Here is a 16,432-nt window from a genome sequence, read left to right on the forward strand (position 1 = left end):
TATTTTTCTAATGTTGTTGGCCTCCTTTCTTACTGAGACCTAGTGATTGGGTATTCGCCTGCTTTAGGTGAGGGAGCACTGAGTCCAGCCATACTGGGCACTTAGCACTCAGATAGATGAAGTAAAGCAGCACGGCTTGAAAGCAGGATCTCAACAGCCAACAGCAGCTCACAAAGTTCAAGAGTTTAGGAGCTCTGCTGCTAAACCAGGGATGGAGATCTAACAATTCAGACTTCTTATAGAGCAAACTACATGAAATGCCCAGTAAAAAGTAGATTTCTTGTTCAAGTCAGGTGTTGCAACGCCTGTCATCCCTGTTCAGGAGGACGAGCAGGAAGACAGCTGGGGCTGCAACAAAGCCATGGGGACCCTGCCCCATCCAGGAGCCATCACAGGTTCCCCCCACAGGCCAGGCCGTGTGGACAGTGCTGAGCAGGTCTAACTAACCTAACAGAACTAGAATCCTAGAAATACCTCATGATCACAAGGGCATAAAAGTGGAACTGCAGAGTAGGGGCTGCAGAAACTTCCAGAAACACTCCAGAACAGTGGAGAGATTAAGCTGGAAAATCCTGACTGCTTGAGACGAGACCTATGAGGAAAGCAGATCAGAGAAATGACGGCAATATCACATCTCGGAGCAGCAAGCACTGTGCCCACAATTGGCACACTGACAAACATCACAGTGGAAAATCATGAAAACGAAATAGCTAGGTTGGCAGCACACCTGTAATTCTAGCACTCGGAAAGTTGAGGCAGGAGGCTGCCAAGCTTAAGAAAATCTGGGCTGTCTAGTGAGTTTGAGACTGGCTGGGGCTATATACCGAAGACCTTGTCTTGATTTTTGTCTTTTTGAGACAATGTCTCGTACAGCAAAAACTGGTCTTGAACTCAATCTGTAATCCCAAAATGACCTTGATTGTTTTGCCAACATCTTCCTAGTGCAGTAATTACAGGCATGTGCCAGTACACCTGGATTTATTTGGTGCTGGGCTCAGACTCAGGGTTTCTTGCCTACTAGGCAAGCACTTTGCTGATCCCCAGGCCCAAGACCTTGTTTCTAAATAAAGACACTGGACTGGATCCTAAAAACTAAAGCAAAACTAAGGATCAGTGAAAAGGCTGCTGGTTCTTCCTTTATTTTTGAAATATAAACATGACCTTTACAAGCTAAGAGAAAGAGAAAGGGTGGTGGGGAAAGAGAATCAAATAATCCATAGAAATGAGGATATTACTACTGGTAAAGATTAAAAAAAAACTTACGATTATACACCAACAACCTAGATTATGTAGAAGACAAATTCCTGTATGTTGAAAACCTACCAAGATAAAATCATGAGGAAACAACCCAAACAGACTTTTAACAAGTATTTTTTTTTAAAGTCTCACATCAAAGAGAAGCTTCATGCTGAAATCTACCTTAATAGAGTTAAAGTCTGAGAAAAGCATGGTGACACATGCCTTTTAATCCAGTGTCAGCTGGATCTCTGTGAGTTCAAGGCCAGCCTGGTCTACACAGCAAGTTCCAGGACAGCCAGAGCTGTGTTGAGAAACCCATTCTCAAAACAAATAAATCTGGGTGTGGTGAAACACAGTAGTAATCCCAGCACCAAGGAAATTGAGAAAAGAGGGTTAAGAGTTTAAGGTTGGTTTTATTAAACAACAAACACTAATACCAATTCTATTGAAACTACCCCCAAAATTGAAGGAATACTACCAAACTCATTCCATGAGGTATTACCTTGATAGCAAAATCAGACAAGGATATAAAATAAAAACAATAAAACCCACGCCAAACCCAAAAATCTATAGGCTAACATCCCTGCTGAACACAGATGCAAAAATCCTTAACAAAACATACAACCTAAAACAATATCACAACAAAAAGATCACTATGACCAAAAGGAATTTTTTTTCCCAAAAGGAATTCTTTACAGGGATATAAGGATGGTTCAATCTCTGTAGATGATTAAATGTGATCTATCATATTAGCAGAATGAAAGGTACAAACTATATGATCATTTCAATAGATGCAGAAAAACCAATTGAAAAACCTCTTAATGTTTAAAAAAAAAAAACCCTCAAAAAATCAAGTATAAAAGCAACCTAGTGCATGCCTTTGATCCCAGCAGAGGTAGGCAGATCTCTGAGGTCTAGGCCAGCTTAGTCTACAAAATGAGTTCCAGGACTGTTAAACCGAGAAACCCAGTCGCAAATATCTGTGAAAAAGAAAATCTAAAAGACAAACTTATTTCAATTATAATAAAATACTTCCTTGTAACCAAGGAAGTACAATAGCCTACACTGAAGACTAAAAGAGCACTGATAAGACTGGAAACACACTCACGATTATGAGCTACAAGATTTAACAGCATAAAATGTCCACAATGCCAAAGTGATCTAGAGTCAATGAAATGCCTATCAAGACATCTTTGGTAGTCTGAATGTAATTGGCCCCATATTTTCATAGGGAGTGGCACTGTTAGGTGGTGTGGCCTTATTGAAGGAAGTGTGTCACTTTGGGGACAGGCTTTGAGGTTTCCTTTGCTCAAGATAGTGCCCAGTATCTCAGCCAACTTTCTTTTGCCTTCAGAAGAAGCACTCTCAGCTCCAGCACATCTATCTGCCTGCATGCCACCAGGCGCCCCATGATGATGATGATGGACTTACCACTGAAACCGTTAAGCTGTCATCCCAATTAAATGTTGTCCTTTATAAGAGTTGTTATGGTCATGGTGTCTCCTCACAACAATAGAAACCTTAAGATGACATTTTTCATATAAATAGGAAAATGGTTTCAAAATTTTTAAGAAACTACAAAATCCTTAAGTAGCCAAAGAAATTCAAACAAAAAGGACACAGCTATATTGTATTACCTAACTTGAAAGTTATTACAAAGTATAGAACCAAAATATCATGGTACTGACACAAACACACACCAATGAAACAAAGTGAAGAGAAATACAATATATGCACTTCAAGCCAACAGACTTTTTACAGTGGTATCAAGAAAGTACAACAGAGGAAGGGTAGTTCTGTAATAAATTGTTTTGGGTAATGTGGCTGTGTGAATGTAGATCTTAGCTCTCACCACATATAAAACCAATTCAAAATAGATTAAAGATTTACATGTAAAACCTGAAACTAGGAGACAAATGTTTGAAGACCTTGGTATGGGCAATGGTTTTTTGAAAAAGACCCCAGTAGCAAAGCAGTAAAGTAGCAATAAATGACAAAAGGATTTCATCAAACTAAAAAGCCAAAAGGCCAAATAAACCATCAGGAAGAGACAACCTATGTTAGTGACACTGAGTTATTCTCCAGAATATAGAAGGAGCTCAAAGAGCTCAACAAATAAGTCTATTAAAACTTCAAGGAAAAGACAACAGATGCTCTTCATAAGTCAAGTGGGCTGGAGAGATGGTTCAGTGACGAAGAGTACTTGTTCAGTTCCCAGCACCTACACGATGGCTCATGATTACCTCTAACTCCAGTCCCAGGAGACCCAACACTTGATTCTGGGCCTGTGGGAACAGGCATGCATGTGATACCACATAGAAACAAAGGCAACAGCCAAGTATTCATCCTATGGAACAGAAAAGGTAATCAAACTGTGCATGTATCATGCAGCTTTTCCTGATAAAGACGATATGAACAAACTTCTGTTCACTCTGACAGGGTACCAGTGCCTAACCAGAGGGATGATTCCATCCATGTCTACCCTGGTGAATCAATGAATTTAGGGGTGATGTACAGAAACTTGGGAGATGTTCAGGTGGCTACATCACCAGAAAGCCTATCCTAACACGGGTATGACTCAGAAAGCTACAGCCCTGGAGCTCTCTGCTCAACGTGTAAGCAGCTCCACCAAACAGTCTCCCCCCGTTTGCAGCATCTGTTGAGTGTTCAGGTAACCTAGAGGAAGGGGCTTGTCAATCTTCTAAGCTGCATGAGCTTCTGTCTTCCCTCCAGAGGAACCATGATTAACTCAGAGGACACACCTTACCCCAATCAGAAAATTAAGACTACAACCCCTAGGGAGGCTACAGAAAGGACCTTTAAGACACTACTGGGGAGAAGGTAAACCAGCACAGACACTATGAAAATGGTATAGTAGTTATGCAAAGCATTAAATATAGCTTGGCACAAAGGTGCACATCTGTAACCCCAGCACTTAGAAGGCAGAGGTGTAGGATTCAAAACTCAAGGTCAGCCTAGACTCAAAAGGCCAAGGGCTAGAGATATATCTCAGTGATATTTTCCTAGCATATGTGATCCCTAGCACTACAAAAAGGGGAAAAAAACTTTAAAAAAAATCTCAGCTAAAACAACAAAATTTGAGTTCAATATAAAAATGTATAATCTGAAACTATAAAATTACCCTAAGAAAACAGAGGGGATCCTTTAGGATAGCAAAAGGTGAAAGAGGGAGGGAGCAGGGAGAGGCTATCAGTAGGTACTGCAGGAGTTCGAGTTTCTGTCTTGCATGAGAGAGACATGACTTATAAGTTCAGTACTGCTCTTTCCTCAAATTTGGTTCCCATGTCCAACAGCTCACAACTGCCTGTAACTCCAGCTCCAAGGGATCCAACCGTTTCTTCTGGCCTCTGAGGGTACCAGTGCACACACACTTAAATAAAAATAAAACTTGTTTTAATAAAATCTGACTTTAGATATTTCAACTGGCTAGAAGGGTTTGAGGCTAGGCATGGTGGCTCATACCTGTAACTTCATCGTTCAGAGAGGATGATTAGGGTTCAAAGCCAGCCTGGTCTACACAGCAAGGATAAGGTCAGTCAGGACAATGTAGCGAGACTCTGTTTTCAAAATAAAAACTAGGAATGAATATGAGAAAGTGATGTTTAACATAATTTCAACATTATATAGTGTATACAATGATTTAAAACACCACATGATACACAAGTATTTTATAGACATTAAAAATTTATTTAAAATACACTTTTCAACAGCTTTAAATATGCTACAATGTATAACATTCCAGTGTACACGGAATTTTGGGAATGCTGAAAAATGAACACAAATCCCACTACAGGGAGTGAAAAGAAATGGAATCATGTAAGACAGACACCGGAGCTCGTGTTCAGGGCAGCACTGTGCAGAGGTGTGAAATGGGAGCAGCCCGAGTCCATCAGCAGATGGGGTCCTGGACATGGATGCACACACAGAGGGGAGAGTACTGGAGCATGAGAAACAGTGACCTGGATCAATGTGGAAGACGTGCTGCTCGGAATAAGTCAGGGTCAACGCTGTCTGACCCCACTCGTGCTGTGTCAGGGAGCTCATCATGCGGAGGAGGACTACCAATGCCCGAGGGACAGGAGGGCCAACAGCGAACACCACTGCTTCTATACATGCACACACTGTAGTAACCAAATCAGGTATTTAGAATATCCATGGCCAGATTTCACTGTGGTCAGAGCATTCGGAATCTTCAGTTAGCTCTTCTGAAACACTCTGCAGTCAAACACCACAACCGAGTTCTTACCTGACTTTGTCATGATAGCCACTGGCCACACTGTCCTCAATGAACGTGTACAAATGTGTCAAAAGGTATTGGGACCTGGGAATGTGGGTCAGTTGTTAAGAATGCTTATCAGGTATGAAGTCCTGGGTTCAACTGCCAGCACCCATATGAACAGTGTGGTGGCATATGGCGGCAACCCCAGCAGGGGGAATCTAAGTTCATCTTTGGTTGCACATCAAGTTTGAGACTACCTTGGGAAGGACATATGCCTGTCTTGTAAGCATGAAAAAATAAAGAGGTAAATAATTTTGAGTAAGAATACTCTAAGGATCTATACTTACTCTGTTAATACATGTCTCAAGATAATCTAAAAACATATTTGCACTTGTGTTCAGAATGGATTTTCAGAGAATCAAGTCTCTGTGTAGTCCATACACGTTAGACACATAACCACACATGACCTACCTGATGTCAGCCAGCCCAGGCTCTGGAAGGTGCTGTACGCACAACACTCACCACAGGATGAGGATCTATATCACAGCCCACTCCAGGAAGGATGTATTAGAGGGATGCTCACTGATCATCTGCTGGACGTCACGGTCATCCACTGTATGCCTATAAAGATCTGCTTAGCTTCCCTCTGAATTAAAATCCTGGGAGAAATACTCCAACTCAAGCCCACTTTGCCGATAAAATACTTCAACCTTTATTTAAAACAAAACACAACTTGCAAACCATGTGAGATACGACAGGAAGCAGTCCCTGCCAAGGGCATCATTTATTTACATCAAGTTTAACACTGTTAGCAGTTCACAGTCAGACAACAGAGTGAGAGAATTAAATTAGAAAAACAATCGAAAATATATTACAGTAACAATTAAGAACAAATACTTGACAACAGTGGTAGTGTGACCCATGACTGACATGTTTTAGCTAAATCCCACACGGTCTCACTGGGCACTGTGTCCCCTTAGCAATGCACACAGTGCCCACTGTGGGCTTCGCCCTCTGTGCACCACCCAGGCCTGCAGTGTAACCTTTGGTATAAACATTAGGGTTTTAAAGAATCTGAATTAGCAAAATTTAGGACAAAGTTCTATCAACCACCATAAAATGTTCAAATTTACTTTTACCAAGCAAGCACAAAATTGGGGTTTCTCCACTGATAGTCACTACAGAATCTGATTGTGAGGGAGAGAAAGTGCAGGGTTACAGGGAAGGCTTTCAGAGTGCAGTGTGCTCAGGGAGCTGATCAGGGCAGCACGCTCACTACGCTATGCTTCTGCCCTCAAAGAGAGGGAAGCAGGAGCTGTGGAGAGTACCTGCCCTTCTCTTCAGTTTCTGAATACTCATTTTCCTCAAGGGCTTTCTTCAGGTCTCAGCAAAGGCTTCTCATGATGGAGTGTAAGTGGTATAGTGGAAGCTGGCCGTCAGATGGAAGAATGCTGTTCATGGCATTCTTGCCATTCACAATACAGACAGCATGGGTCTTAAGAATACCAAGCATAATGCAGGGAACTAAGGACCCTGAAGCATTGCAGCCCTAATTCAACAAAGAACTTACAACTGATGAAAATTAAGAACCTATGAATGTGAAAATTTTAAGTCCCACTTGCCACTAAATTGTATGGTTCCGAAAAACAAGATGTTCAAGTCCTATTCAGGGCCACAGAAACAAGGCAAGCAAGTTCCACCCACAAAGCTCTCTGTATCTCTTTTTACTAACTTGTTGGCATTTGACAATGCCTCCTCCATGTCCTAAAGGATTAGGGCCCGTACCCTGGGAAGAGCAGAGGACCCACAGAACAGCCCCCTTCTCCCCTGAAGATGCTAGCGTCTGAAGGTCTGAAGGTAAGTGGCCATACCTCCCCTTGGATGGGACAGGTTTGCAGATCTATGCAGTGTACCAGCTGTCCCCTCTGGCTAACTGAGTTCCACTACTGTGTTCAGGTTTTGCAGCACCAGGGAAATAGAGAATATTATTATCTAGGAGGGGTAGTCTGATTTACAGGTATGCATGGAGCAAGGAGGTGTGTGTGGAGGGAAGGTGGGTCTGGAAGGAGCCTCCTTCCCTCAGCCTATCACACAGGGCTGAGAAAGGTGAGGCGGCAATTTGCCAGCTGGCATTTTGACTGGGGAGGAGGGATCTTCTAAACTGACAAAGACTGTGAGTCCTGATGAAGTTTGTTTTAAGATCTAACACACCAGCTCAGCAGCCAAGTGTTTCTCCCAACAATCCTCAGGAAGCCATCCTTGAAGGCACAGACGTCTGAGCATGGCCTCTACCACTCTGTCAGCTTCTAATCAAGATAAACCGTCCAGATCTTATCCAGGGCAGAGCACATGGTCTCCCGGGTCATGCAGGGACCTAGTTCAAAACTAAAGAGTTGTCATGGAACACAGAGTCAAGACGGACACGCACACATGGCATGGAAATCAGCAGCCTTACAAAGACAAGCTGGAGACAACAACCGGCTGCTAGCCTCCTCACTAGCAGGATCACAGGCAACAGCAGTGAAGTTGGGGCACTGTGCTGTGCTGACTAGTGCAGGTGACAGCAACCAGTACTCCAAGCACTACTGACCCCCAAGTTGGAAAAATGGAACTCTATGCACGAGACATTAGGAGTGGGCCAAGTTTTAGAAGCATCCCGAGGCCACGCCTCTCTACTTGGGAGGTGATCCTAGCAGCGTGGGAGCCATGGGCACCCTTGGGCTGCCTTGGCCAGTCTGTGCACAGATCCCCTTGTAACTGACTTGCTCTAGGCTCCTGCATGCCTACAAAACTCAAACGGGAATTTTCAAAGACCTGGACGGCTACCTGACGAAGCTAAGGCAGCTGACAGTGGATGTAACAGTTACTGGCCCCAGCAGATGCTGAGGGTGTAAAGATGGATCCCAGATCCCAGTGAAGCAAGTTAATGCATGCAAGATGATGAAACAGGTCGCTAAGAACAAATAAAGACTGTCAACCCAATACCAACTCCCCTGAAGACACAGCCTCATGATGACAATGATAGCACTAGCAAAGATAGACAAATATGGGGAGGTCAGAAAAGTCACCCCACGGTTTCCCACATTCAGGGAGGCTGGGGTATGGAGCAGCTAGATGTACGCCGCCCGCCTCCACACGGTTCACCTGCGCATGCGATTCTCTAATAGGGGAGGTAAGCTCAGCCACCTCTTTTAAAGGAGAGATGATCAATGTCAGTGTCATTTATAACTGGTAGAGAAATTCTGGAAATTCTCCAAGTACATCAGTTCTCTACCTCCCCCCACCGTTTTAAAAGATAGTGTCAGCATGAACAGGAAATGAGTCTGCTCTCACCACAGCAAGGACGTAAGAGCTAAGCGTATACCAGATGACTGCTCTAAAGAAAGAGGGCCTTCATCTTCCAATCCAGGCCAGACAAGCGGCTGGGCTCCAGAGGGACTAAGCTCCACTCCTCTTGAGTCTTACTTACTCTGTAGCCCAGGCTGACCTGGAACTGAGATTCTCTGGCCTCAGCTCCCTCACTGCTAGGGTTACATGCCACTAGTTCTTAAGGATGAGAACAAAACCAAGAAACTGGTCCCCAGTTTGCTGAAGTTCCCAGTTCTAAACTAAGAGCAGTTTCTATGTAATTCTGTAGCGAACTCCAGAGGAGAGTCTCTAGCTGCAGGTCCAGGTCCGGCCATCCTCTACAGACATGCACAACCCAGCTTTACAGTTGGATTGCATTTACTTCTCAGGTGCTTTCCCACTATGCCGCAGTCATTAGAATAACTTAACAATACATTTCTTTTTGAACAAAAAGGAATGTAGGACTGGTTTTGTTCTTTTGTGTTTTGAAATGACTCAGGTTTAGATATTTTTAACTATGAAGTGCAGATTTCTGTGTGGTGGAGGTCTAGAAGAACAGGGCTATGTTGGCTTCATAACCAAATTCTACTGATGGCTTGTTTGGCTACACTGTCACCGCCAGGGCCCGCCAGAGCCTGGGCTTGCCAAGCGTGCAGCGTCATGGATACTGATTGTCTAGCTGAGCACCTCACAAGGCAGCAGGTGCGGTGGAGAAACACCAGTGTCAGGACTCCTGAATTCTCCCTCAGCTCTGCCACTAACTGCTCCAAGATAATGGACTAGTGACAGCCATCCTCTCCAGTCCTTCTTCTGCAAAGAAAAGGGCATAGAGAGTGTTCTGTTCAGCCAGTGGTGTTTGAAACCTGGAGAAGTTCTTGGGAAACATACTAGCTACTCTCTCAGCCCACCAGGAATTCCAATGTAGAGTGGGGCGAGTTCATGAGGTTCCCTTTAAAAACCTCTACAGGACTACTGCGTGCTCCTGGGTTAGGAGTGAACACTAGCAGTTAACATTCATGGAGTGCTCAGTGTGTACCGGGCACCTGAGCTACCGACCTAGTCTACAAACATCACCTCACACTACTGGCGTTGCTGGATCCCCTAAACTCAAAAACCCAGTCTTCATCATGCCAAGAAACAGTTTAATCAGTCAGCTGTCAATCAAGTGTTAGAACATTTCTAACTGAAACCTGACAATGCTGCTGGAGACTAGTCTCCACTATGACGACCTTACACAGAGGCCGTCCTGAAATGACCCAGTCTGTTTTTCCCTGGAGAGATCTAGTTTGGTGTACCATGTTCAATTCAGTTCAATTTACTACAAAACACATCTTTTAAGAAAAGCCAATTTTAAGGGTTCTCTCCGTGAACGTAATGATAGGAAACACCTGAAAATGTGAAGCCAAAGCTTATTGTAGCCAAAGCTTAAAAAAAAAAAAAAAAAGCTTCCTGTAAGCATAATTAGGATATATTCACTACAAAATGCAACATGTGAAGGTGGGGACCCAACTGAAACCACAAGACTTGTGCATAAAGGAATGAACTTGTGGCAAGACATGCATAGATCAAACAACTTTAGGACCTGCCATCTGCTCTGTTTTCAGGCTACATAAAGTTAAGTAACATTTTTAATTTCTAAAAGCAGTTTTCTCTGCTTTAGATTCAAACCTTCAAATCTGCTGTTTTTAATCTGGTCCCTTGCAGGTATATAAAAGGAAAAACCTAAATCATTCTTCCATAGCAAGTTGACAGTGCCTCTGTAACCTGAGGCCTAATCCCTGAAAGCTACACAGTTATGCATCATGGGGTGTGTGCTACAACAGTCAATGTTACTCATGGCAGTGCCGAGAAAGTCAGTTCAGCTCGCGGACTCAGCAATGACCCACTCTGCGGGACAGAATCGGGGCTGCCCTCAGCCCCTCAGACTGAGAAGAGCAGGGAGCTGAGATACTCAGTAGTGTTTCTCCAAGCCTGTTTTCAGAACTCTGAAGGGAAAAACCAACCATCCAACAAACAAACAAACAAACAAAACAAGACCCAAACCTGAAAACAACTATCTCTTATGACATCCCATTATGGCAGGGATAAACTTTAAAAGCAGCATTAATAACAGCCTCAAATTTTAGCTTTCTCCTCCCTATCTATACGAGGCTAACTGCTAAAACAGATTCAAGTATATGGGTGCATACAATCGTGGGGAGTGGTGAAGAAGGAGGTGGGAAAGTTCTCTTCCAACTACTACAAGGGCATTAGCCTGATCCCTAGCTGCCTAGACTGCAGCCGTGGGAACACACTGACACCTGTAAGAGCTGTCTCCTCCACTCCAGACCTCCCTTCCTCTTACCCTGAGCCATCTCTGGAGCAGCAGTGATAAGTATCCAAATATCCTTTCTAATGAAAACTACATTTCTTCCTTGGTCAAGGATGCCAAATGCAACCTGAAATAGTTTCCCTTTAGGATTCTGGCCCGATTACTGTAAGCATAGCAGTTCTGAAGTTTCTCATTTGGGAATCAGCGGAGAGAATGAAAAGCGACCCAATGTACCAACACTAAGTAAAGAGCTCTCCAGAGAGCCTCTCAAAGGGAGCTGCATATTAGCCTGCAAAACACTCTTGAGAATCTGGGCTAGTGCCTTCAATTAATAGATCCAAAGATGGGCGGTGACCTGACAGTGGATCGGTGACAATCAGGAAGAAAACACTGCTTAGTGCTGAATTCCCATCTTCCTACATTAATACTCTGAGAGAAGGAAAAAAAGATATTTTGTATTGGGTTCTCTTTGGGGAATGATAGGGGTGTTCACAAAGTTAAAAAAACAAAACAAAACTGGAATTAGACCCAGCACCAAAAACATCAACAATATGTTGCCTACTAAGTTTTTAATCCATGTTACCCTATTAGCTTCCATAACTGTAATTTAGGGACAGGAAATGCCTGTTTTTCAAAGGCAAATCCTATTTGCAAGTTAAACCCTTAGGTTTCTAAGTCTAATTGGTGCTCCCTGAAAATAACCCACTCCTATAATGCACTCTTAAAATAGAGGTGAAAGAACAAAATAAATAAACTATATTCCCAACACAAACTCCAAGTGCGACGAGGGGGGTGGCGTGCTATGTGAGCAGAGAAAGAACATGGAAGACTGCGGAGGCAAGCCTTAGTGAAGAGGCCTTCTCCACTGTCACCAGATTAGTGCAGGGTGTCACGGGCAGGGAAAGGTACGAGTAACCACATGATCCAGCAAGGTTCTCTTCTCAGCCTCAGGCCTCTGGGCCCAGCCAGCATCAAAAAGGTACTGTAACTCCTTGGTATTTTAATTAAAAAAAAACAAACATACATAGCTGCTCGAGTGGCCACTTTGTCAGTATTCAGGGGCATAGAAGCGTCTCCTCTATGAGAACCTGTAATGACCACTATTTTTGATATCGATGCTGGGTAATGCCCTGAATGCTGCCAGAAATAAAGAAAGACAGCCTGCCCAGCAAGGGACAGAGAAGAACCACTAAGACCACCTCCCCCCACCATGTCCGTGGTTTACAGATAGCCACCAAGCAGCAGCAAGTGGATACTGGTGCATTAGGAAGTAACATGCTGGAAGAGTAGGAGGGGTGACTGCTAGTCACCATCAGTGTTAGGTGTCAATCTGCCTAAATGTCCCTCACACTCTGTACTTCTTGTACCAACTAATACACCCAAGGCAAATGGCAAAAGCAGACAGAGGGCCACGTTTACCAGCTGAGTATTCTGGCAATCTAATCTGCAGTTCTTGCTACAGCAGCAATGACCCATGGGAGCCACTTCTGATAGCCTTGAGTAAGAACACCCGCTACATCCCTCACTTGGCTTTCTCCTGCTCCTGAATTTGCATGGTGAGCTGAAGCACAATCACCCCAGGACATGCCAGGTCAAGACCTGTTTCATGATACAGAACAACTGACAACAGCCCACTGGCGTGCACAAGCTGTTCCGGCTAGGGAGGGCTGCACTTTCGTATGACATATGCTCCCTTACTTTCCAGCGCAGGTTCCAACTCTGTCCACACTGCCCTGCTCCACCAAACTGACTTATCTACTTCTGTGACTTCCTTTTTGCTATTATGAGATGAACCTGTAAACGTGAGAATTCAGGGATCTGAGGTACTTCACATAAACACACTCAAGTATCAGTCTGTCACTTTTTAAAAACAAGAACACAGGAAAACGAGTCCCTTTCCCTCTCCCCTCAGATATGTGTGCATTTCCCACCAGGCTGACAATGGCTACCTCTGCACCACATCACTAATTTCCTGTACACACGACAATAAGTTATTAAGGACAGGGTTTGTCCCAGGCACACCAGCAGCTGTGGAAGACACCTGCAGCTCCTGTAGGCTAAGTTCCAGTTTGCTCACAGCCTCTCGGAAGGCAAATTTGTTGCGAGTCTGAGGGATGCAGTCCACGTACCCTGAGCAGTAGTCGAGCAGCTGGTGCCCAGTGTCCACCAGTTGGCTATTGGGCACAGGTTCCGTGATTGCACTGGACAGTAGGTCGGCACACTCCAGCAGGGCCTCTTTGCTGATTTTGTCAGCTGAGATTTTCTCCGCTGCCTGTTTGGTTTTCCTCAGGGCCACCTTAGTACCTGCTGTGCCATTGGCCATTTTGGCTGGCGAGATGGAAGATGTGGGCAAAGGCACTTGAGGCGGGGGCATCACTGGCCTCCCAGGTTTCCCACTACTGGGCACGGGCCCTGGAGCTGCCTTTTTTCCTCCCTCCTGGGTTTCTGGAGCGGGCTGTCCTGCAGGTGGGGCCGCTGGCTCGTCCTCGGGGTCTGAGCATGCGGACGGGTGCTGCAGTAGTCTCAGCACGGGGGGTGGGGGTGGGGCACACTTTGGTTTTACCCGCCGGGGTCGGTCCTTGTCTCCAGAGGATGTGACCTGATGCTCAGATAAGAGCTTGAATTTATTCCCCTGAGAGTCTGTGCCAATGAGCTGCACATCAGCTGGAGTGTGTTTCAGAGTAGGTGATATAAGGACTGGCACTTTGTGGTTGTGGGTGGTTGGGAGGACAGCTACAGCCTTGGCTGGAGAAGACCAGCCTGGCTGCTCTCCATCCTCTGGGACTCCAGCGACTCCAAGTCGCGTCCCACCATTTCTTTCCTTGCCTTTGGGGGCAGCTGCCACTCCAGCCACCCCTACCCCTGGAGAGTCACTCTCTGTGATGGCCGGATCAGGGGCTCTCAGGGGAAGGGCTGTGGCTCCTCTGGGCAATAGTTTGGCTTTTGGTCTCTCCCTGGCTGGAGCGGCACCTTCCTCAGATTTTTTTGGAAGCATGTCATTAGCCCTGTCCACATTCTCTTCTTGCTGAGAAGAGGTGGACACTGTCCTTTCCAGCTGGAGTTTGGACCTCTGGCAGTTCCTGGGAAGGGTCATTGCCATCCTATCCTGCTCTGGAAGCCCTGAGGACATGGAAGATGTAGAGTTTGACCTTGGAAAAGGCTTGGAAGTCTCATCACTGGCTGAGGGTTTACCTGCTCGCAAGCCCAGGGTCTTTTTGATTAAGCGAGGTGTAAAGAAGCCTGTGATGCCAGACCACCCGCCCCCAGCAGTGCCACTGCCCCCACCCCCACCACTGTCATCATTACAGAGGTTCCTCTGTGCAAAGCTCCCCCCATAGCACTTGGCTGGCACCAGATTCGATTCTTGCTGGCCGGGAGTGAAAGAGAACCCATCAGCATGCTGTAGAGAAGCAACAGATGAGAAGTTACCCGTGAGTTCATATTTCTTGTGTGGCTGGTTTTCCATTTCGCGAAAAGAGCTGCTGCGCTTAGGGGGCGTGGGGGCATTTCTCTTTTTCATGAAGGAGCTGAAGAAGCCTCCCTTCCTATCCCTGGTGAAGCATGTCTCTTTGGCATCTTCTAAGAGGCTGCTAGGTGACTTATCTCTTTGCTTTCGAGGCAGAGCTGGGGACCCGCTGGAGGCCTGTGCACTTCTAATGAACCCTGCTGAGAAATGGCCAATCAATAACAGGAAAGACAAAAGGTGAGCCAGTAAGCATGATTAAATTAGAAAAGTTATATCTGCATTTATTAATAAACATCAGATGTTGGTATTATATAGGAAATTAATAAATTCATCATCAGTTTCAGTGACTAGTGTCCAATTGTGATGTGGATATTAAAAGTGACACTTGCTGTTTGTTCATTCTGTATTCACCCCTTCTCTACAATACAGAAGCACCTGCTATCACCTATCTGGGTAACTCTCTGGGAGCCGGGGGCTGAGAAAACAGAGCTGGTAGCAGCTCTGTTGGATGGACAGGGCTGCCCATACTGGCAGGGCAGGGCCAAGGCCCATCATAGCCCCTGGTTCTTCAGGCATGCACTTTCTGTTCTGACCCCTCCTACCTGGTGCTGAGCTGGAGGCCAGGCTCTCGGAGGCATCAAGGCCCCCATCTAAGTTCTCTTTGTTCTCCCCCTGCTTCTTCAGAGTCCGAGTCTTGGAAGGAAGTAGAGGTAATCGAGGCAGGTATGGAACCACAGATGAGGAGGAGGCAGTTCTCCCAAGCTCCTCAGCTACCTCTGTAAGAAAGACAAGGTCTGGTTTAAAAAAAGGCAATCTTAAGATGGAGAACAAGGCAGGCAATTGAGAAAAGAAAAAAGGAGCCCAGAACACTGACACACATGACTGCAGCAGGTGAACAGGCTGTGCTACAGTCCTAGCTGCTCCCAAGGCTAAGGCTAGCAATGCATCAGCCTGGGCAAAATGGCAAGATGCTATCTGGAAAATAAATTATACAAAACATATTAATGAAACCAGAGCATATAATCTCATGAGTGTACAGGAGCCTGTACATGTGGAGGACAGAGGCCAATGCCAGGTGCCTTCCCCAGTTGCTTTCCACCTTACTACTTGTGACAGGGTCTCTCCCCAGTCTAGCTCACTGTTTCAGCTAGACCGACCGGCCAACAAGCCGGTGATCTTCCTATTTCCATCACCTACAGGTGTGTACTGTCATGCCCAGCATTGCATGTGGGTGCTGGGGATTTGAATTCAGGTCCTCTGACCTGAATGCCAAGCACTTTACTAACTGAACTACCTCCCAGTACCATGTATACTCTCACATACAAATTTCTTTTACTCAACATTATTTCTACAGATTTACAGGTTACTGCATATGGTGGGATCTCTTTCTCATTGTACAGTAGTATTCAGAAGTGTAATACAACCAAAATTCATTTGTTCTTCTGATGGTTAGTTAGGATCTTTCCAATTTTAGCAACTATGAATACGTTGCTAGGAACAACCTGATACATTTGTTGGTTCACAAGGCCATGAACATCTAATTGATATAAACAGATAGGTCATGGGGTGCACATTCACTGTTCTATCAGGTTCTGACCAACAATTTATACCCACATTGCCAGTGTGTAAGTATTCTGATTACCTATTCAGCATGCCTGCAAGAACTGGATGCTGTTACTCTATACTGTATGTAACTTTAATTTTGCTCAATCTGGTAAGCATGTCATGGGGATCTCATAGTTTAATCTGTACTTCCTGCGGCAAGTGATGTTGCTCATAGCTTTGCATGCTTACTGGGCTAAGTGGGTATTTGGAGAGCCTCACTAAG

The 16,432-nt window shown here is 45.0% G+C and overlaps 1 protein-coding gene across 6 annotated transcripts in view; it reads right to left on the reverse strand.

Moving 5' to 3' along the window:
- Window positions 1-9,024: 9,024 nt before the first annotated feature.
- Abl2 (ABL proto-oncogene 2, non-receptor tyrosine kinase) overlaps window positions 9,025-16,432 on the reverse strand; it is a 94,449-nt gene continuing 87,041 nt past the window's right edge. For 2 of the 6 annotated variants that reach the window (XM_038349817.1, XM_038349816.1), the window contains 3 exons: window positions 15,207-15,380; window positions 14,568-14,801; window positions 9,025-14,258 (listed from right to left, as the gene is read on the reverse strand). In XM_038349817.1, the coding sequence (XP_038205745.1) occupies window positions 13,084-14,258; window positions 14,568-14,801; window positions 15,207-15,380 (1,583 nt within the window). In that variant the 3' untranslated portion in view covers window positions 9,025-13,083. Of the gene's footprint in view, window positions 14,805-15,206; window positions 15,381-16,432 lie in introns of all 6 variants that reach the window. The other 4 variants (XM_038349814.1, XM_038349813.1, XM_038349815.1 and 1 more) reach the window with 3 other exon arrangements.

This window comes from Arvicola amphibius, chromosome 12, assembly GCF_903992535.2.
Source record: "Arvicola amphibius chromosome 12, mArvAmp1.2, whole genome shotgun sequence".
In the NCBI taxonomy this organism is placed as follows: Eukaryota; Metazoa; Chordata; class Mammalia; order Rodentia; family Cricetidae; genus Arvicola; species Arvicola amphibius.